We start from the raw sequence: 21122 nt of genomic DNA, 5'->3' as shown, positions 1-21122 counted from the left end.
ATCAAGGAATTCATTTTCCTAGGTTGTCAATCCAGCACCTTCCACCAGTATTAAACTGCAAAACTGCAAGTCCGTCTTGTGCTTCATGCCAGCAGGAATGGCTCATGCGCAGCTCCTAGGACACGTTCTCCTCTGGCGCAGGGGGATTGACGGCTCTGGCGCATTCAGAAATAGGCAAGCATGGATGCAACAAGGCAGTTTTCACCTGTATCAAAAGACTGACAGTCCCCCCTGCAGGACACACACCAGACAGCGGTGACACAAGATAGCAGGGCTGAACTGGCAGGCAGCAGGCCAAGCCAACAAGACCCACGCAGTGAACAGCATATTTAATGACAGCAATGAAGGGAGTGCTGACTACTGGGGGCTTAATCACTCAATGGTTTGGGGCATTGGCTGCCTCACTGCTCTGTTACGTGCTGGCTGATATTCTGGAGGGCTAACTTCAGCATTATTCCCAAAATGTAGCTGTCTTCATTTTCAGCCTCCTACGGCTCCCCCACCCCAAAGCCCCTCAAAGACGCTGCAAGTCCAACCCTGTTTCTAGTCCCACGGGGTCATGTGCCAGCTGAATTGGTGACAACACACATGGCTTTTTATCCCAATGCAAATGTGCCCCAAAGGAGTCGTGGTTGCCCCAGTTTGCTCTGGGAACGCAGTGGGGACAGAGTCCAGGGGACATGCATGCAGAGGGGCACGAGTGGCATAGAGGGCAGTGAATGTATTCTGATGCCAACTAGTGCATTGGTGCAAGAACTTTTGCAGGATCATGACTGAGCTGGCAGGGGCTTGCAATACAGGTGCTGTAGAATGGACGCAGAGTTTATGCATCTAGATTTTCAGCTAGACAGTGCGGCAACGAACATGGGGCTTCTTGTAGTGAGTGACGTCTTCGTGTGTGTTACTGGTATGGAAAAGTGGGAGCGGCTCCTTGGAAAAAGGAACAGAATTTTGTAACGTTCTGGTAATTTACTTTGATCTTTTGCGTGGATTGTAGTAAATTCTAGGAGGCAGGATGAGCTCTCACTACACACGTGTACCGGACCCCACTGTGCTGGGCACCAGTCTGGGGTGGGCCCTCTGGGTGCTACTGAAAGACAAATAAGTTTGATTTGGGCAGGCCATAGGCCTTGAGCTGGCCCTCTCCAAAGAGGTGAACTTCAGCCATAGTGATGAATTATGTTAGCACACTTTTCACGCTCGGCTGGTCCGTTGCCTGGTGGAAGGGGCTTAATTGCAGGGAATGCACAAATCTCTGAATTCAGATCCTGCCTCTGGAGGAAACAAGGAACTTACTTAGAGCCAGGGCCAAAGAAGCAAAAGTCTGACTGTAATTTGAGCTTGCATCCCATTTACACCCTTATGGATTTTAGTGGAACTTTCCTACCCCCAGATTGTTGGTTTTTAAAGCCCCCAGTGAAAAGCTTTTCAGTTTCAAGATTTTGCCCAATTAAAGAGCAAGAGCAGGAATTCAGAAGCCAAGCACCTGGAAAACAATAACTGGCTTGACCCTCCCATGGAGTTATTTCCCAGCAGTTCCCGAGTCGCTCCTGGCAGCTTTCAGGAAACACACATTGTAGGATGTTTCCCGCAGTTGCGCAGCTAGCTGTCTGCACTCAGCACTTTCTCACAATTCAGCTCAGTGGCCTGCTGACCAGGGTGACGGACCTGCTCAGGGGTTGGGAGTAGACCATGGAGGGGAAGGATTCCTTGGGGGAGGGGAGGAAGTGGGGCAGCTCTAGCCATACATCACCCCCTGCCCATATCCCCCCTCTACAGAAGGGCATAAGGTGAAGCAGCTGTGTGGAAAAACCTCTGTCCATGGCCCAGAATCTTGGTGGCCCAGATTACCCACCCTTTCCAGGGAGCTGACTGAGGGCCCCAAACCGGCCCCTCCAACTCAGGTGACTTCTTCCCAGGAAAAACCAAGAAGGCTTCCATATTATCAACCTTCATCCTCCTCCTCATCAGCACACACCACCACCTGTGTAGTGTCTCATCAAAACAGACTGGGCCCTGAGGCCCATCTTACAGACTGACCTGCCCTAGGTTTCAGGTGGGGATGCTGGAGCCCCACTGCATAGGAGCCAGTGATGCCCAGTTCTAACTTGTTGACTCTGTTAAGACTCATTCCTAGAGACAATGAGCACAAGCTGCTCCTCACTGTCACGGAGCACCTCTGAGCCATACCTGGAGTAGCACTTTGCTCAAGTGACCAGCCCCCATCTCCCCCCTTCACCACAGGCCTCAAGGAAACTCCTCAGCTAAGCTCCAGGGTAGGCTGTGAGCACTTGAACTAGCACTTCTGCAGAATTTAAGCTTCCTGTTTGCTAAAAACCTTCCCTAGTAAAATGCACATGGTGCTGGCTTCCTGAGGCTGCAGGCAGCTTGGGTGCTGCTGTTCTAGCTAGAGGGGCTAAGCTTCACTGATGCTATAGCAAGCAAAGGGAGAAGAATCTGAATTTGAGCTGGGGAAAGCTGAGCACCATGGCAGGGGAGGTCAGTGCAGGGGGACACTGAGGGAGCGGCGGAGTGGAAGAGGAGCCCTCCCCTTTCCAGCAGCCAGGCTTTGGGGGCAAAGGGAGAAGAGGGCTGGGAAAGAGTTGCTTTTCCACTTCTATCAGTCCAAGAGGCGTAGACTTAACCTGTCTCCATACTCCCACTTGCCAGAGATGAACACAAAAGAGGGATTCTCTGTAGGGTTGAGATGGGCCCCTGGCAAGAAGCCCAGCCCCATCCCATTTCCCGGCAGTCTGTTTCACCAGGGCGTTGCCTTTCATACCTGCCTCTGGCTAGCAGGCAGCTGTCAACTTTTCAAGCCCTGCCTTGAAGAGGCTCAGGAAAATCCTTAGTCACCCCTGGCAGAATAGCGGCTTGGGAGTTCAAGTGAGATCAAGAGGACCAAGCGGGGCAGGGGCAGAATTCTCAGCCAGGCAAAGGACTCGTCTGCACCCTGTTGATGCAGCATTTTAGCCACGTGTTTGAGACCAGTCTCGTGAAAGCAGCACAATGCTGATATTCTGGCGTGAGGCACCGTGATGCTGGTATGCCAGTAAATTAGGAGAATGGTGTTAGGCACCTTTATAACTGTGTCCACATTAGGCGTTGCACCAATTTAGTACAAAATGCAAAACCATGCTCTGAAGTGTCCCTAGCCTCTGTTAGCCAGAAGCTGGGAATAGGCGACTGGGGACGAATCACTCGTTGATTGCCGGTTCTGCCCATTCCCTCTGAAGCACCTGGTGTTGGAAGACAGGATAGTGGGCTAGATACACCACTGGTCTGATCCAGTATGGCTGTCCTATGTTCTTAAATCAGACAGTTAAGTCAGTACAAAATTCTGAGCCTAGACCCACCCTAACACCCCTTGGCCAGAGGGATGCAGTACAAAGAGGCGTTCGTACTCTTTCAGCCACCCCAAGGCCCCTTTACCCTGCCAGACTGGTGAGAGTGAGAATCCAGACCAGAGTGCACAGAAGGGGGAGCTGTGGGGGGACGTGCCCCTTGGCCTCCCTCATTGGCCCTGGTGTGGCGCTCACCATTATCAGGGCACTGGCTTGTTTTTAAGCTACCCAGCAACAGCGCAGAGAAAAGGCAGGGAGCCGTTAGGTTAAAAAAGTGATTTTTTTTTTTTAATTTTTAAATTAATAAAAAACCTTCAACCTGTTTAAGCAAGATTCTGATTTGGAAACTAAAGCCCAAAAGCTGCAGCCCCTCCCTGTTGCCCTGGCTGGACGGAGCCCCTGGCCCCTGCCGCTGAGCTGGGTGGGGGAGGATGGTCCTTTACACAACTGCCCTTCCAGCTCGGCCTCCCCATGCGGAGCATTGTCTGGTGTAGGAACAGGGCCAGTGCAGGATGGTGAAGGAGACCAACTGTTCCCCAGGGTGAAGGGGGCAAAAGGGTGCATCCCGGGGCCTGGGCACGGTGAGATTTAATTAGCATGAATCCCAGGCTCGCTTGTTTTCGGGGGGATGTGCCGCAGACATGGATGATTTTCAACAGAGGCCAAAGGAGGAGGGCTTTACCACGCCCAGCAAGGATGTCCAGGAAATCCAGACCCCCAGCTCCACCCCCGAATCCTCTCGCTGACCTACAGTGGACTGGTCTACCTAGTATCTTGGAGTCACACTGTCCTTTGGGAGCTTCTGATGCCCGTTTCCTGGGCCTGCCAAAACGCAGCCAGGTGTTACCGAGAGGGCAGAGGTGTTGGCAATGTGCCATGCTCCTCCTGGCCCAAGTTGTTCCGGCAGGGAAGCTGAATGCGCAGCCATACATTTCCTTCCCCAATCATGATCCTGCAGCACGGGAGCTCCGGGTTCAAGGAGCACATTACATCCCTGCGTGGGACGCTTTCCAACAGTGGCCACGTTTCAGTGGGTGCATCTCCCCCTCCTCCCTCACTTGGTAAGAGCAGATTTCAGGCAAGCCACAGGTCCGAGTCATACAGCCTTCTGACGGCCAACCCCGTCTCATCTAGGGGCACCCCAGCAGCAGCTGCCAAAGAACAGGGGAGGGGGGAAGCGAAGCCAATGACAACAGCTTCTGAGCCACCCCCTCCTCTGCGCAAGGGAAGCGCTCAGTGTCCAGCAATGTCCTCTTCAGCCAAGCGGTGTCGTCACCATCCTGCGATTGCCCACCAGGCTGCCAGTCTCTTTCCATTGCTCTCATTCTCTCTGGATTTATATACATTAGATATTTATATATTATATAGTTATATATTAAAAAAGAAGACCAGTTATTGACTCTCCGGAAGGGAAAAACCACACGGGCTGACAACTATCCCAGCAGAGTTACAAAAAGAATTATAAAATATTCCAGTGCGATCTTCGGGAACCCCCTCCCCTACCGCCCTGATCTCCTGCACCTCTTCTCTGTTCTCCCCCCTGTCCACCCCCAGCCTCCCTCCCCCGCCACTTCAATGTTAACCAGTCTTATCTCTGCCCATCCATTGCAGCCATAGCTTTCTGCTGGGAGCCTCCTTGCTGAGACACGGGTGGCCACATGGGCTGCTGATGGTGGAGATGATGGTGGAGGTTGTGGCTGGTTGGAGAGGACGGTGGCATCCAGGCGGGTTGGTGGTTGGGAGGTGAGGAGGCCCAAAAGGGACTGAAGTTCCCCGGTGGAGAGCAGGCCATCGATGTGATGGGGCTGTTGCTGCTCTGTAGGTTCTCTGAGGTCCGCAGCTTAGAAAACATAGCGAGCGCGTCCGGGAAGTTGGGAGGAGTGGCTGGAGTATTGCTAGGTGTGCACATCTGCAGGGAGAGAAAGGAGAGAGCATCAGACAGATTGTACACCAGCGACCACCACCACACCATGCGAGAAAGGCAGAGCCCATCATGGTCAGCTGGGAACTACCCAGATTAAGCCATTTCAGTCTCAAGGAAGGACGACACCAGCCCTCTCACTGCGACTTTTCTCCTGCCGTGACGTTTGGAAGGCCACCAGCGATGGCCACCTACAGTAGGGCTGCTCAGAACTGATCCTGCTGCAGCCACCACAACATCTAGCCCTGATCAGAGCAGGCCTCAGATGCGGCGGCCACAACGGTGGCTGGTGTAACTAGGGCTCCCAGTGATGGTGGAGCTGAACTGATGTTCGCAACTGACTGTACAGACAGGGCAACAGAGACTGGTTCCTTGCCCAAGGTCACAACAAATGCCTCAAGCGGGAGTCCCGCTCCATTTCCCTGTCCACTGGGCTGGAGTCCTCCGATTGTAAGCCTCGGGCCCAGGGTATCCTGGGCTCTAATTCCACTGGTGACACCAACTTGGTTTGGCCTTGGAAAAGTTACTCAGCCTCTCTGCACCTCTACCGGGGGGATGTAAAGCCACTGACATCAGAGATGGAGGAGAGCCATTGCTGTAATGGCGTTCAGACCACCCCACTGGGGTCCATTCAGGATCGTGGTCTCTGTCCTATTCCAGTATCAAAGGAACCCCGCCCTTAGATTCCTCTACCACGTCTTGCCCTGCTGCTTGTCCCCATCCCCTGCTGGCCTTGGGCACCTGATGAACCTCACACTACACCTTTGCTAGCCTGCCAGACACCGGCTCCCTACAATACCACTTTCTAACCGCTGCAAAGCACGCCAATGAAACAGCAGAACGTCCTCACTGCTCTGCCTCGGAAGGAGGGTGCCGTCTTCTGACTGATGCTACCAGTAAAGCCCAACTTTTCTGCAACTGCACGGCCTCCCTCAGCGGGAGGGGGACCCGTGTCCATGCCACAGAAATCTAAGGCCTCTCAGTTTGGACATCCCAAAGTCGCAGATCACGTTGGAAGATCTTGGCATTTACCTGCCATCCAGCCTCAGAACAGGCTGAAACCAATCTACCCCTCCTCCACCCACCTCCCAAAGGCACCGGGATCTGAATCTCTGCAGTCAGCTCCTCCCTTTGCAGCACCCAGGATTCTCTCAGCAAGCTGCAGCCCCTCCTGGCACAGCCTCTTCCCAACACTGGCTTTAAAAAGCTCCAGGGCTTAAGGTGCGGCTGTGCAAGGCTCTCCCCCTTCACCGGCCTTCAGGTGAAATTCACCGAGGCTCTGCCCTGGGCTCAGCCTGTTCTCTTGTGTTTTGCCTGGCTTTGTTTTGAGGCTGGTGCTGGCTCTGTACACAGAACTTCATTGCCGGATTCTCTTGCTGCTGTGCATCAAGATCTTAAAGGGGCGCTAGCAGGTTAAAATATGTAAAGCTATTTTAAAGGGATGCAACTGAAATGAAATCTAGTCAGTTATGAAGGAGATTATTTAGTAGCAATATGGTAGTACTTAGGAACCCCAAGGTCAGGGCCTGCTGCACTTGGTACTCAGAGTTAGGAGTAGTTTTGGGTGCTCCAGCTGTCCCTGAACAATTCCCCCCCCCCCACCAGTCAATCTCTGTGGTCATAGTCACATTTTCCTATTTAAAACCTTTCACGCAACAGCAAAGGACAGAGACACCCAGGCAAAGAGGGGAAACTGACTAACTGATTTCACGGGGGGAAAAGGATGAAACTGGCTATATGCAAAATGCTGCCAAATGAACAAACCAGCCAAAAAGGGAATGTTTCAAATAACTGTTCAGTTCCAGTATCCTAGGAGTTACTGTAACAATATGTGTAAACAAACAAAAAACAATCCCCAGACAAATCTGACTTGGAGGTTGGGGTCCGATTAGTCGAATACTAACGGTACTTGAAATTGAGAGATTTTGAAAGTCCAGTTGGCATTTATTCTTTCAAACGTGTTGTGATAGTAAAAATAAACTAGCCATTTCACTCCCTGCTTTAATCGCAACCCCCTGCAGGGGAAATTTTACTTTAAAAGCCCAACTCCAAGCAACAGAGTTTTTAAAGGTCCCAGAAACATTTCTAGGGTTTTTTGTTTTTATTTTTTAAAGCCTAACTTTTGGGTCAAATCAATGGAGAGTCCCTTTAATTTACTACAAGAAACAACCCTAAAAAGAGTCAACCAGAAGGTCGTGAAAAAGGTGACAAACCAGTTCCAGGTGCCTCCCTGAAAGACTGTCCCAATATTCTGATAAAGTGCCTCCTATTCTGCCCTTGTGATCTGTTTTGCAAGTTGCAGGTATTTTCAAAAGTTATAACTGACATGACAAAAATCTAGAAACTCAATTTCCAAAAGCACATGAATGGATCTCCACATCCAGGGTCTGACAACAAATCCAGCATTGTAGTCAGCATAATTTAGGACGTGAACATAACCAAAGTAGCTCTATGGTTCCTCCTCATGCCTTTCCAAGGCAATCAGGCCTGTATTATTTCTTCCTCTGATCTATTACCACTTCTTTTTTGCAAGGCATCACTAGTGTGAGAGAAGCTGGATCTACCTGAGTTTCCAGCCTCTGCTCTAAAACTCACAGGCTCCCTTTGGGTTAAGTCCAAGAGCGTATGTTGCAGATATCAGAGCAGTGCCATGTCTGCCTATAGCCAGTGGAGGGGAATGAAGAGGGTGAAAGGAAATTTCAGCTCTTACAGGAGTAAAGGGTCTTGCAAACCACAACCTTCCCCACACATCTCTCCAAACAGTTTCCATGAAAACCATGGATCTAGTACAAGAGATCTGATCTCCCGCCTAACCCGTGGCTGGACTCGGGTTCAGTTTTTCCCATTCACTAGGAGTTAAAGGTTCCAATGGAAAAAATGTGATTCAGAGGCTATAAAGCAGCCCCTGAACACATGGCAGTGAGTGTCTGCCTGATCAGCGGTCTCGTTGGGGGGAGGGAGGGGGAGGAGACGTGTGTACATGCAGTGCTACTCCTGCTGCTGAACAAGTGTCCAGATTGTGGGTCCCCTCTCTGGACTCACCAGGGCCTCATGTTAACAATATCCCAGCGACCCAGGGTAGCAACCGAGACAGGAGCGTTACCACAACAAACAGAACTTGCAGGATGAGCGGCTGCCTCTGTGGTCTCACTGAGGACTTTGCTCTGATTGGGTTACTGCCACTCTGCTCCTCAATCCCCAGGCTCTACCCCCCCCCCCCCAGCACCGAGGACACTGGGGGATGGCAAATGCCCTCAGCACAGTCTGATTGGCTCAGCTTGTCCCACCTTCATAATCTGTGAATCTTTCAAAGGCGTGTTTAAGAGGTGAAACAGAGAGGTTTGTTTGGGATTTTTTAAAGGCAAAATCAGAGAGGCCCCCCAACCCCCCATCTGACATTTCCACCCACTATAAATAGACCGGGAGAAACAATGTGTTCAGAAGGACAGAATATGCCATAGGTTTGGGAGAGTGAAGGGGAGGAACCTGACTGGGGAGCAGGGAAGTGCATTAGAGGCCGCAGAAGCACCCTCTAGGACTGGCAGGCCCCGTGCACAACTCATATAAAGCGAAGAGGAAGGAGAAGTCATCAGATCGTTACAGCCATCTCAGGGGACAAAACCTCGGGGGGGGGGGGGGGACTAGCTATGCAACCGTTTGCAGAAGTGAAGCAATCTTTGTACACTCAGACCACTGGTGTGGGTGGTGCCAGAGAGACAGACAGGAGAGGTCTTTGCACCAAAGATTTTACACGATCTAACTTTTTTCAGGTCTCCCTTGCAGAACTCTACCAGCCCCCAGCAAGCAATGCTGGACAGATGAGGAAGTTCTCCCTTGAGGCCCCTAGCTGCTACTGTAATGCAAATAAACTTCCCTCCATTATAATCCAGGTGAAGGGTGGATGAGTAAATTTTGTGCTGGGGCTAGTGGTCCTTTGCAAGACTGTTCTTGGCTATTTAGATGATCTCACCTTCTAACTATCCCCCAGTCACAATTTACCCAGCTCTAAGGGAGTGAGAAAGAAGTGGATTTATACACGCCCCCAAAAACTTCAGAGAGGACAAACACAACAGCCACTGTGAAAAGCAACTTATCAGCTTTTTTCCATTTCCTGGTAAACCAGGATAGTTCTGTGCATTCGTTCTAATTTTAGTCTCAAGTGCCCTCCCCCTCCCGCCGTGCCGCGCCCCCCCCTCCTTTCTAGGCCGTCCCCAGGGCTCCAGCTTAGTCTTGTGATAGGTCTTTATATTTTTGTAATCAGTGTCACACCCTCTCTGTGCAACGGCGGTGAGAGAGAAAACTCCAACTCCGAGACCAGCCCACGAGAGACGGAGCAAGCTAGCTAAAGCTAGTGCACAGAGCGCACGCCACCAAGTCTATGGAGCAGCAGAATGGATGTGAAAAAAACCATAACTAGCAGAGGCAGAAAACCGGATAGCCTGGGATGTACGGAGAGCAGGCAGCAGCCTGTATCATCATCAGGCTCTGACGTCTGTGGGGGGTCAATCAACTTCGATGCACTTGGCTGGAGGCAAAAAAGCTGATAAGATGCAGTCCCCTGCTCGAGACAGGTCCTGATTCAGCAAAGACTTTGGCACGTGCTTAACTTTAAGCACGTGGGTGAGTGCTTTGCCAAATCAGGGCCTCGATCAGCACAGTAACAAAAGGGGGATGCTTCACAGAAAATCGCATGGTTGCGCCTGGATAAAGAGAAGTTAGGAACACAGCCCACAAAGGTCACACCCTTGTGATTCAAAGGAAAGGTTCAGGAAGTCACTAGTGGAATCAGTCCCTCCTGCTACAAGAGGGACAAACCCAGAGAGGGAGACTGTCCCAGCTGCTCCCCTCTAGCGGCCCAGGGCAGAACGGCAAGCCCAGAACTTAAGAAATACCAACACTGGCCAAAATAATGAATGGGGGAGGGTGCAGGCATGAGGGAAGGGAAGGCATTGCAACACACACACACACACACACACAGTGACTCACCCTTCCTAACCGCCCCCTTCAACAACAACAAACAAAAGCTGCAGAATGAATCCTATAGCTCAGCAACCGGAAGCAGAGTTGCTAGTTTTAGTCTTGGGCATAATCTCCAAAATCGCTACCTGGCGTGAGACTCCATTACCGACCTTCCGGAAAACACCCTCTTTATAAACAGTCTTGTAAGAACAATTCCCAGAGTCTGCCTCCAAGCGGTTCGGAAAGCATGTTTTAAAAAGGACAAGGGGTTTGCTGGGTTTTTACAAAGGACAAGATCTGTATGTGTCTTCCCCTTAAAGAGAAGCACTGCACCAAAACCTTGTCCACACACAGACGTTGCACCAGTTTAAAAACTGATTCAGTTGCTCTAGTGCAAACCTGAGTGTGTGGACTCTCTGAACTCGTTTTATTGCAGCTTGAAGCTCCACTCGTAAAAGTCAGGTTTAAATTGAACTAAGTGTCCACAAAGGGATCCGCATTGGTTTAAGAAATCAGATCAAACACTTATTGTGTTCAACTTTGTGAGTAAACCAGGCCTAAGTTAACTTCTAAACATTGTACTTGTTCTTCATGTATGTTCTACTCATCTAGAAAGGAAGAGCTGCCACAATCCTCCTGCAGGTCATTGAGACTTGGGTATAGCTAAGTCCTTTAAAAACCTATCTTAATTAAACCCATCTTATATGAAATATTATGTGTCAAGTTTCTAAGAAGCCTCTTTCTTTGTACCCTCAAAATTTGTGCCTGCAAACAGGCTCTTTCATACAGCTGCCTTGTGTGCTGGGAGGGAGTGAAGAGGCAGAATTTTGTAACTGGTGCCAATTCTATGGGAGTGAAGTTGCAGTAAACCTGATTCACTCCCCCACCATACACAGTTGCCCATATCGGTTTGGGGAGGAGAAGGGTGAGTGCGTTCAAGATCTTAAGACTCATGTCTAAGGTTTTTTGTTTTGTTTTTTTAAGTGTTTGCCACACAACCTAACAGGCAATCTAACTGATTTTCCCAGCCTAATGATTTCTTATCTAATTAGACTGTGGAATTCATTGCCACAGGAGGTCAGTAGTGCTAAAAACGTATTCATATAAGTGCCCAATCTTTTACTCTTGATAATAATATCCAGAGTTGCTATAGGTAGCGCTAATTAATTTTGGACGAGACAAAACCTCATGCTTCAAGGTTTAAGACAATCTTTAATTATTAAGTACTAGACAGAAATCTTTGGTGGGAGGATTAGGGAGCATCTATCTCCTGTGGGATTCTTACACTGGCCTCTGTCACAGCTGGAATACTGAACTAGATAGATCTTGGGTCTGATCCAGTCTGGCTATTCCTATGTAGTGAATACACTAACAGAGAGTTTCAGGATTTACCTTCTTCTTCCCACATAACTTTTGTATCTTCTCTTGGTGATTCTTGGTGACAGCTGGGATTATGCAAAGCGCTCCAATAACGTAGTTTGAAAGCATCCCTAAATGGTGCAGCCAAAAGGAATCTAGGTGGGTTGTCCTCATCTCACCTTAGTTTAAAGACAGCAGGCCCAATTCTGCCATGTTACCCACACAGAGTAGTTCTCATCACCTGGGGTTAGGGCGGTACAAATTACTGAACGCAAACCAGGTCATGTGCAAAGTGGCCTGAGTGCCTAAATCTTCCGTCAAAGAGAAAGGCAGAAGAAATGATCATCGTTTCGGGAGAAGTGACAGCCAGCAGAAAGTGATTTGCAATACATAGCTACAGGTCCCCAGATGCTCTGTTGGTTGCGGGGAGCAATAGGAGAGAAATATCACAACTTGCAGGCTCTGGCTACGCAAGTCCTATTCCACTTCCTCTGTTGGACCAGCAGAGCCTGAGTTTGTTTGTGAACTTCAAGAGATGGTGTAAGGGCCATTTATTCCCTAAGGGGCTAGATTCTGATCTCAGCTACACTTGGGGTAGCAGGATCAGTCCCAGCTGATTTCAGTGGAGTTACTCCAGGTGTACCCCAGAGTAACAGGATGCTGCCCCTCAGACTTCTGCCTGAAAAATGGAGGAAAAGAGGTGGGTTTGATCCCCAAATTCCCCTGGGTCCTTTTCATTCAGACACCATCAATAACTTGAATTGCTTTTTATTCTTTGGTGCTCAGCTGCCTTCAGGACAAGCCCATTTGACAGGTTGAATAAATAAGTTAATCTCGTTTGTGCTCAGAAGACACGACCCCACGTGACAGCATGAAAAAACTGGAGGGATGGGGCTTCTGAGCTGCTGGACTTTTGTGCATTGGCTGGATATTGCAGGTTTAACGAAAACACTGGCCAGAGAAACGCACTCCATCGGGAGCTGAACCTTCACCCCAGGGGCAGGAGGAGAATTATTTTTTTTTTTTAAACAAAGTGATTAAAACAAACAAAAAGCAACAAGGACAAATGGGCTCCTCTTTTCTGGCTGGTTTGCTTTACAGGACCCAAACCTTTCAGGGTATCAGCTCCTTGCCACAGAGGCATTTGCTGCTTTAAGGACTGACTTCTGTACATCCAAGGGCAGGGAAAGGTGGGTCTCAAACCTGCCTCATTTGGATCCTTAATACACCAGCCCGTGCTTGAGAAAACAGCTGGAACACCGGAACACAAGGGGGGATATTTTGCTTGCATTCTGCAGGCACCTTTTTGCTCCTGTGATTTTTCCCAACGCACCATGGCGTGGGGAGAGGAACGGAACAGACAGCAGCAGAAGACAGGGGCCAAAGGGGGGTGATCGGGGCGTCTGTATGCAGGGACAGAGACCCTCCTTGTTGCAGGCAAGGACCTGCAGTTTTATCAGGAGGGCTGATTAACTTCCCATCCAGCTATGTCAATATCAATATCCCCTACATTTTACTGCAACTAATCAGATCCAGTAAAAAGCTAGAGCAGATTCCACTGTCAGTTTATCCATCCAGTTAAAAACAAAAACCACCCCAAAACCAAACAATTCAACAACTTAGAGCCGCTTTAGAATCTGGACACTCACAGTTTGAGTCTATCCTTCAACAAGTGAAATCTGGCTATTAGACATTTCTGTTCTGGAAATTATATGGAACTTTCAGTTACCAGGTAAAAGGCCCCAATCTGGCAATGAATTTCAGGCAGCCAGACTCCAGTTGAGCTCCCTGGGGGTGTTGCCAGGCTGAGCAGTCTGCAGGACTGGGGACTAAAAAGCACCCCATTTGCTACATGACTTTTCTCCTGTCCACAAAGAATACTTTTTTTTTTTTAAACTGATGAAGTTACCCTTGGGTGTCCCAAGAAATTCTTCACTTAGAAGGTTCAGATCGCATTTCAGATGGGTGTATCGACAGGCTGGAAATAGGATAATATGAGCGACTTATGTATAAGGTTAATGGCATGTAAGAATTTGTGATCTGGGGAGTATCCCTTATCTAAAGAGAAACAGGTACATCTGTGAGATGGTGCACAGCTGCTCACTTTGTGTGATTTTGTTGGGGTTTGCTCATAGCTTTACTTGTACAATTGTGTTTCAGAACAAATCAAGATACCGTAAAAGCTCTCCTCTTACTCTCCATTCTCTCAGTGATCAGAATTGTTCATGGCATTTAAGTTTGAGCAGAAATCTCAAGACATTAGGGCAGGGAACGCCACCCAACAACAAAAATGTGGCACAAAAGTCAGACTAGTATCTGGGAACAAGAGATGAATAACATTTGGCAAACAGAAGGGTCACATTGCGGATCATGACATGTATACCAGTTTCCTGATTAATGTGTAACTGGTTATAAAAAGAGGGAGGGGTGAAGCTAGCCTACCAAGCAGCCAAGATTTCCTTTGCTTGGAAATACTATTAAGCCGCTTTTAGGGAATCCAGCATTTGTAAGCTTATAATGAAGAGGGTGAAAGCTGGACAGCACTGAGAGGTTCTAAAGCATTCAGGGACAGGCTCCTCTGCCTTTTTATTTTGATGAGACAACGTCATAACTGAAGATCTGCTTAGAACTGAGTGTCGAATCATTTTATGAGTAATGGGACAAGCATGCCAGTGTCACTGCTCCTGCATCTGACTAAGTATCAGGGTTCAAAGATTTTTAGAACACCAGAAATGAGCGTTCAGCGTTGAATGTCAGTGATTTTTTTAAGCTATTGGCTAAAATGTTGGCCTCCCTTATTTAAAAAAAAAAAAAAAAAAAAGAGAGAGAGAGAGAGAGCTTGGAGGGAGATTTCACTTCTGTTCATATTCCAGTTTGGGGTTTCTAATACTCTGGTGTAAACCAGCCTGATTAAAACTCATTAAGCTTCCTGTAGCAACCAGGCATTAAATGATTCAGATTGGTAAGGAATCACTCCTGCTGTGAGTTAAGCATTTGAAACACCTTGAATCACCTCTGCATCTTCAGAGTTTGATCCGGGTTTGTAAACTAGTAACTGCAACCTCTAGCTTTAGTGAAAGCTTGCCCTCAATCAAGCCACCCAAGGACGGTGCCTATGAATTTCCAAGCTCATTTACAAATACAAGATAGGATAAATCTAGTGTTAGGCCTAGGAGTAAAGGAACAAGATAAATCTAGTTCCTTTTCTGAAGGCTTTCCTAGTGTGCTAGCAAGAAATCCTGAGACTCAGTCCAGTGCCTATCTGACTTCTATGTCCAGCTCAGCCACTAGCTTGCTGCATGACCTTGGGCAAGTAATTTAATCTGTGCCTCAGTTTCCCCTCCCACAATCAGTCTTGTCTATTTAGATGGCAAGCTCTTCAGGGTAGGGCTGTTTGCACAGCACCTAGCACAATAGGGAACTGTTTCTGCTGAGGCTTCTAGGTGCTACCATAATACTCTAATGCTGGGGAGAAATTTTGTGCCAGGAAGGGAAAAAATAAGTGAGGAAATAAGAGCATTAATACAAAGTTCCCAAGAGCCATTTTTCTGTTTTATTCCAAATCTTTTAGAACTGGCCGCAGGTTTTAACAATGGCAAGTACAGGAAAAGAAAAATCTATGACTTAGCCTCCATCTACTATTATCCTCATACACAGCACTGGTTTAGTTTCCTAAAAAAACTTCCTCTGTTTCGCTAAAGAGACTTGCCCTCAGCCAAGGTCAAGTAAAGTTTTGCTGAAAGTTCTAAGGAAACATTCAAGGGAAAGGGCCTGCCCCCTTTCCCATCCCAATTCACTTAGATCTTTTACTTGTTATAACTATCTAGATCTATGTGAAGACAAACTATTTCCTGGCAGACATTTTGGCTCCTGTTTACATTTTCAGTCTGTGTATTTCTCTTGTTGCAGACCAATATGGCTGTCACGAGGACTGACAGTTTTGAATGCACAACCACTTCTGCTTGCAGCCTCATGTTCCCCTCCCCAGTATCAAAAGTGGCCTCTAAAAATGCAGACCCTGCCTGTGCAAAAGGAGGGAATCCCTCCCCTTGGTTCCATATTTTTATATGGCTTTTCACAAGAAAACTTTAACAGGTAAGGGGATGGGTAAGAGTGGCATCTGATGAAGCATTTGTAGCTGCTTTTATGAGGCTATCAGAGATAAGAAATAACCTCTTCGGATTTCATTTATTCATGAGATTAAGGAATGGGGCAGGGGAGGGGGGGAGGGAAGAGAGTAAAGACACCACTGTAAATTTCATTCTAGCCCACAGGAAGTGAAGATACCATAGGGAACAGCACGTGTCTGTGAAGTTTGGGTCACTTACCATTTGATGGTGGTGATGATTGTTGGGAATGTTAGTTTCTTGAAAAAATGCACTCAAAGCAGTCTGCAAAAAACAACAATTAGTTAATTCCAGCAGCCAGACAGAGCAAAGGGGGAAATGCAAACACACAGGATAGGGGCTAGTGTTAGTAAAGACCCTGGAAATGTTTTGTTTTATAAAACAAGTGATTGGATCTTGTTTTTCCTCCCTTAAAGTACGTTTCAACTGTAAACAAATCATTTGAGACAACAAACAAACACGACTGATCTAGCCCTTTGCATTTCACAACACAGGCATAGACTGGCTTTGAAATGCTAATTTTCTCCCTCGCAAAAGGAGGAATGAAGCTACAAAGGAATCCAAAACAAGAACACAGCCCCGAGCCCTTCCCCAACTGGATTGATCCCATGCCTCCCTAATCCAGAAACACAAAACACTGCAGGCAAGGAAGAATCCGGCCGAAGTACCAGCAAAGCGCTTCAGTAAAATCTGGCCAAGAGACCCCATGTCGGTTTCGTTAACACGAGTGACATTAAATCAGGGAAGGAAAAGGGGCAGTGTAATGAAGTCTCCCCAGGAATGTAAGCCTTCGCCCACAGGCCAGCAAGAAATTGACAAAGCCCCACGTGTAATTATTTCCTTTGATGTGAACAGTTTTGTTTTTTTTAAACTACACTTGTCATCCGCTTCCTCCCCCCGTCTTTATCCACGTGTAGGGAGTTAAAGCCGTTCTCACCTTACATAACATCCCCCCGTTTAAAAAAAAAAAACACAACCGAAAAACGGGTACACCGCATTTTACTACACAGGCTTTCTCCGTATTCATCAGCTCCGTGTGGGGCTGGGAAGGGGTTCACTCCGTAGTGAATCCTCTCCCCAGCTCTGGAGCAAGCTTCCCCTATGAATTCTCTCCCCCACCACAGAAATCGGGGCGAAGAGAGACCAGACCACGTTCCTATGCTTCATTCCACGGCCCAGGAGAGCCACAGATTTAGTTACAGCGCAATACATAAATTGGTACCAGGAGATCTGCAAGCCAGTTCCCCCCGCCAGGAAATTACATGAATAAAATGTACTCTCCCCTCTTCCCACAACAGCAGCAACAGACATTACGTGCGAGGCCTCGTGAGTTGCTGGCCCCTGAAGGCACTTGCTGCAATAGGTAATCGTAATGAAGTCCTAGTAAAAGGATGGTTTATGTGCAGCTTGCCATTCAGCGGCGGCGCCAGGGCCCCGTGTGGCACGGCCGGCCGGGTGTCCCAGCTCTGTTGTTATTTAAAGCCGCGTACACACACACATTCCACCCCCACAACTGTTTCCAAGGCCAACTGTTTTAGCGAGAAAGGAGAAGCGATGAGGCGGAGGAAAGGGGTGAATCCGAGGGTGGAAGGAAAGGCAGGAGGAGCGGCACGCGAGGCTCCCACGGACCCTGCGCCCCCGTGGGGTGTCGTCCGTCCCCCCCCCCCCCGCCTGGTCAAGCCACGCCACGCCACGCACCTCGAACTGCCAGTGAGCCGCCTGCAGCAATTGCTTCGCCTGGTCGGCCGCGCAGCCCGCGGCCAGCACGAACTGGTTGATCATGACCTGGTGCCTCAGCTCCTCCATATTCACCGACATGGCGAGAGAAACGAAACCACAACAACGGGGGAAGCGGGGCAGAACACACACACACACACACGGTGCCGCTGCGGCGTGCGTGGGGAGGAGAAATCCACAAAGGCCCTTCCCTCCTTCTCCTCCGCCCCACACTCGGCTCCCCCTGGCCCCTCGGATCGGCCAAGCCACCCCTGCTTCCCCCCGCCTGCTTCAGTCGGCACCGAGCCGGTTATGCTGTGCTCCCCCCTGCCCCGGCTCCTCGGCTGCTTGAGCACCACAAACAACAGCAGCAGGGGAGGAGCATGTGGGGAACGATGGGGGGGGGGGGAGACCGGAGGTGTCTCAACGTTCAGTTCCCGGCGTTCCGAGCCCGCTGATTGGCCACCGCGGTGTTCTTCACATGTATGAACGTTCGATTCGAATCTTCCAGCTCCCCAGGCTGTGGCTGTTTCTCTCGCTCCCTTCCCCCCCAGCTCATGCTTCATTGGGGGAGAATGAGCCATCGGGCTCTTTCCCCATTGGATGGCTGCTGTGTTTTGGATCGGGAGAGGTCCATCATTGGCCTCTGTCTTTCCAGGGGCGGGGTGAGGCTGTGGTCTTGTGCGAACTGAGCTGGAAAGCACGGCCGGCTTGTTGATTGGCTGTCACTCCTTTCTGTTTTTCTCTGGTTGAAAAAAAAAATGTTTGTAAAGCCAAGTTCATTCAGGAGCTTCATTGAAACCAACATGCTCAGCTGGAAAAGCAGGACTCGACTGAGCAAGAGCAGAAACAGCTCTGACTCATTTCCTTTGAAAGAACGAGTGATCCTGAGAACCAAATTTATCACAATAGAAAGCACATTTGCAACTTCCGATTCTTGCAGTTTATTTAATCCTGGGGGTTGAGGGTTGTTATTTATTTATTTTTGATTAGTTTTGAGACATGGCCAAACAACGGCAGCCAATTTCCGCCCTGGTAAAAAGCTGCAATGTCACAACTCTGCATTTCTGTAACACCTCAAACCTTCGTGCCCTTTGAGGGCATGGGAAGGATTTAGAATCAGCCCCTTGGATAGATGTGTGTGAGAATCCCACTTCCAGTGAAAAGTTAATTCTGCAGGGCCCTGTTATCCCACCAGTTGCATATGTGGAATTCCCACTGGCTTCTGCCTATAACTGCCAAGACAATCAGGCCCCAGGTCTCTATGGTGTCAAAGCTGGGCTGTGTTCCTGGCTCTGCTACAGGCTCACGGTGTGACCTTGAGCAAGTGACATTGCTGCTCTGTGCCTCAGTTTACCTATCTGCAAAATGCCTTTAATTATAGTTTCTCACAGACTTCAAGTTTTTGAAGCACGCAGACAATAAACTGTTGAGTGCCATAGAAATGTCTGTTAGTCTATAAGGTGCCACCAGACTCTTTGCCGCTTTTACAGAAGTGATGACAAACCAAATTCTGACAGAGGGTCTTAATGAGGCATAAATGAATGAAGATGCACACAGTCCACGTGGGACAGGTAAGTGTCATACTTGTTTTACAGATGTGGAACTGAGGTAGAGAGAGGTCAAGTAATGTGAGATCACACACAACGTATTTGGAGCGCTAATATTAGGGCTTAGGAATTCCTGACTTCCAGCACCTTGCTCAGTCCACTAGCCTCTATTGGCTCTCTTGCTGAATTTGTGTGAGGAGCCATTCATTTTTCCTGAATGAGTTTCCCACCGGGACCATCCTTAGGGGCAAGCGATCAGGGTAATCACCCTGCACAGCAACACCTGAGGGTGCACTCGGGTGTTCTCCTCACACACACTTTTTTTTTTTTTTTTGTTCAGCTGCTCAGGAAGCGACAGAAACATTTTCTGCCCTGGGTAGCAGAATGCCTAGGGTTGGTCCTGCTTGCCACAGTCAGGTGAAGATGACCTGCAGAGGCTTTGTACTTGCCAAGATCTGAATTTAGAGCTCTAATTGGTGTTTTTCCAAGAGCAGACAGTGTCAGGCACTTTCAACAGTGTATGAGAGCTGCTCACAGGGGCAAACGCTGCTTCCAACTGCATAGAGCATCCTGCAGGAGTGGATCCATCCAGGCATTTCTGCTGGGGCAGGAGTGGGATCCAGGTTGCTAGGAGCGTGTGGCTCATTGTGCACTGCCTGAAAGGTGGGATTTGGGGAAAGGGTAAGACAAGGGAGGTCTCAGGGCAGAGCTAGTAGTTCCATGACTGTGCAGCTCCATCATGCTTCCCATATTGGCAACGTAATCTGTGGCCAGCTCCATGGACCCAGGGGTGAGAATTCCTCCTATTCCAGCAGAAATCCCCAGCATGTAGCCCAATTACCCAGATTCTGTGATAGGCTTTGCTTCCGCCTATGCAGCATTAGGTGTTAGTGAGGTGATCGACTTTTGAAGAAGAAACAGACTCATCACCAGCTTCCCTCTTCTCATACTTTTAGGCCCCTGCACTCCACCAATTCTATTTCCCTCAAGGGCCCCTCTGTTTCCTTTCAGGCAAGCACTTCTGTACTTTCACTCTACACCGGCAACATCCTCCCTGCCATGTTATTGTCCTCCCCTTCAGATCCTGCCTTTAACCCCACCTTTTATTACATTCCTTCAAACACCCCCCCCCCCCCAGAGGGAACAGCTAAAAAATGTAACCACCACAATGTAAGCCACCTTAGCACCCACCCAATCTTATTTTATGTACTCTCACCCTTCCCCATTCAAGGGTCCCAGGTTTGTCATTTGATATTAAAGCCTAACTTTGCAGATGCTGGTCCAGCTTTTCAGGTGGTATACATTGGTGTAAATCAATTACATCTGCTGAGAATCTGACCCAGAGTCTGTGTTACTGCTGTAAGCAATTAAATCAGTCACAGGAGTAAGCACTACACTTGGTAGTAAGTGTGTGGGCCTTACAGTCTGATCCAGTACCAGTGGGAGTCCTACTGACTTCAGTGGCAGCAAAACATGGGCTCGGCACCTGCCAGCTACTCTGCAAGGGCAGATCCCTGGACGTGTATGCAGACCCACTGAAGTCAATGATGCTCCATTCAGAAGCAGGGGATTGCCCAAGGGATTCTCATTGCAGGATTGGAGCCATAAACTTGTGAAGGCAGGGACCATTCCTCCCAGCTTCTCTGCGGAGCATCAAGCACACCTGTGGCGCTAACATAGGAAAGTTAAGTATAAGGAGGAACTGAATGTCAAATACACCATTAATCTAACAGGTAACTCCAGATGGAGTTGACATTTAAAACACTAACATTTTAATAAATTGTTGTTTACCTACAAAATGCCTTTCCCTGAATTTCCAGCCTCCCCCTGGCTGATTTTGCCAAGAACTTTGGCCCAGATTCTGAAAGGTTCTTAGGTGCCTGAGTGCCATTGAGTTCAATGGTTGTTGAGCACGTAAATGCCTTTGAGGATCTGGGCCTTTGTGTTTCTGAAAATAGCCAGGTACCTGCTTGCTGTTATTAATACAAGTGTCAAATCTGCCTGCTTCCAGGCCCAATACTTTCAGGGATGTCACAATCCAATTTGTGATATTATAGTTCCCTATCATGAAATCACGTCTCAGGAATGGTGAAGCCATTGAGCAGAAAGCTGAAATTTACAACTATCTTCCCCATCAGCAAGGACA

At 48.7% G+C, this 21122-nt stretch overlaps 1 protein-coding gene across 1 annotated transcript; it reads right to left on the bottom strand.

Moving 5' to 3' along the window:
- Positions 1–3610: 3610 nt before the first annotated feature.
- Positions 3611–17983, bottom strand: UBALD2 (UBA like domain containing 2). Its single transcript, XM_073310335.2, has 3 exons — positions 17409–17983; positions 15912–15974; positions 3611–5253 (listed from the first exon to the last, which is right to left on the bottom strand). The coding sequence occupies exons 1-3, from the start codon at positions 17526–17528 to the stop codon at positions 4933–4935; spliced, it is 504 nt and encodes a 167-aa protein (XP_073166436.1). The 5' UTR covers positions 17529–17983; the 3' UTR covers positions 3611–4932.
- Positions 17984–21122: the final 3139 nt, after the last annotated feature.

Source organism: Lepidochelys kempii, chromosome 14, assembly GCF_965140285.1.
Source record: "Lepidochelys kempii isolate rLepKem1 chromosome 14, rLepKem1.hap1, whole genome shotgun sequence".
Classification (NCBI taxonomy): domain Eukaryota; kingdom Metazoa; phylum Chordata; order Testudines; family Cheloniidae; genus Lepidochelys; species Lepidochelys kempii.
Note: the sequence above shows the minus strand (reverse complement) of the source record. Positions and strands in the feature narration are given on the sequence as shown.

What these genes read in the sequence shown, in the direction of transcription:
- UBALD2 (XM_073310335.2), bottom strand. Translation starts at nt 17,528, where the DNA reads ATGTCGGTGAATATGGAGGAGCTGAGGCACCAGGTCATGATCAACCAG. An exon ending in CGGCTCACTGGCAGTTCGAG is followed by an intron (nt 15,975 to 17,408) that starts GTGCGTGGCGTG and finishes TGTTTTTTGCAG; the next exon opens with ACTGCTTTGAGTGCATTTTT. An exon ending in ATCATCACCACCATCAAATG is followed by an intron (nt 5,254 to 15,911) that starts GTAAGTGACCCA and finishes CTCTCCCTGCAG; the next exon opens with ATGTGCACACCTAGCAATAC.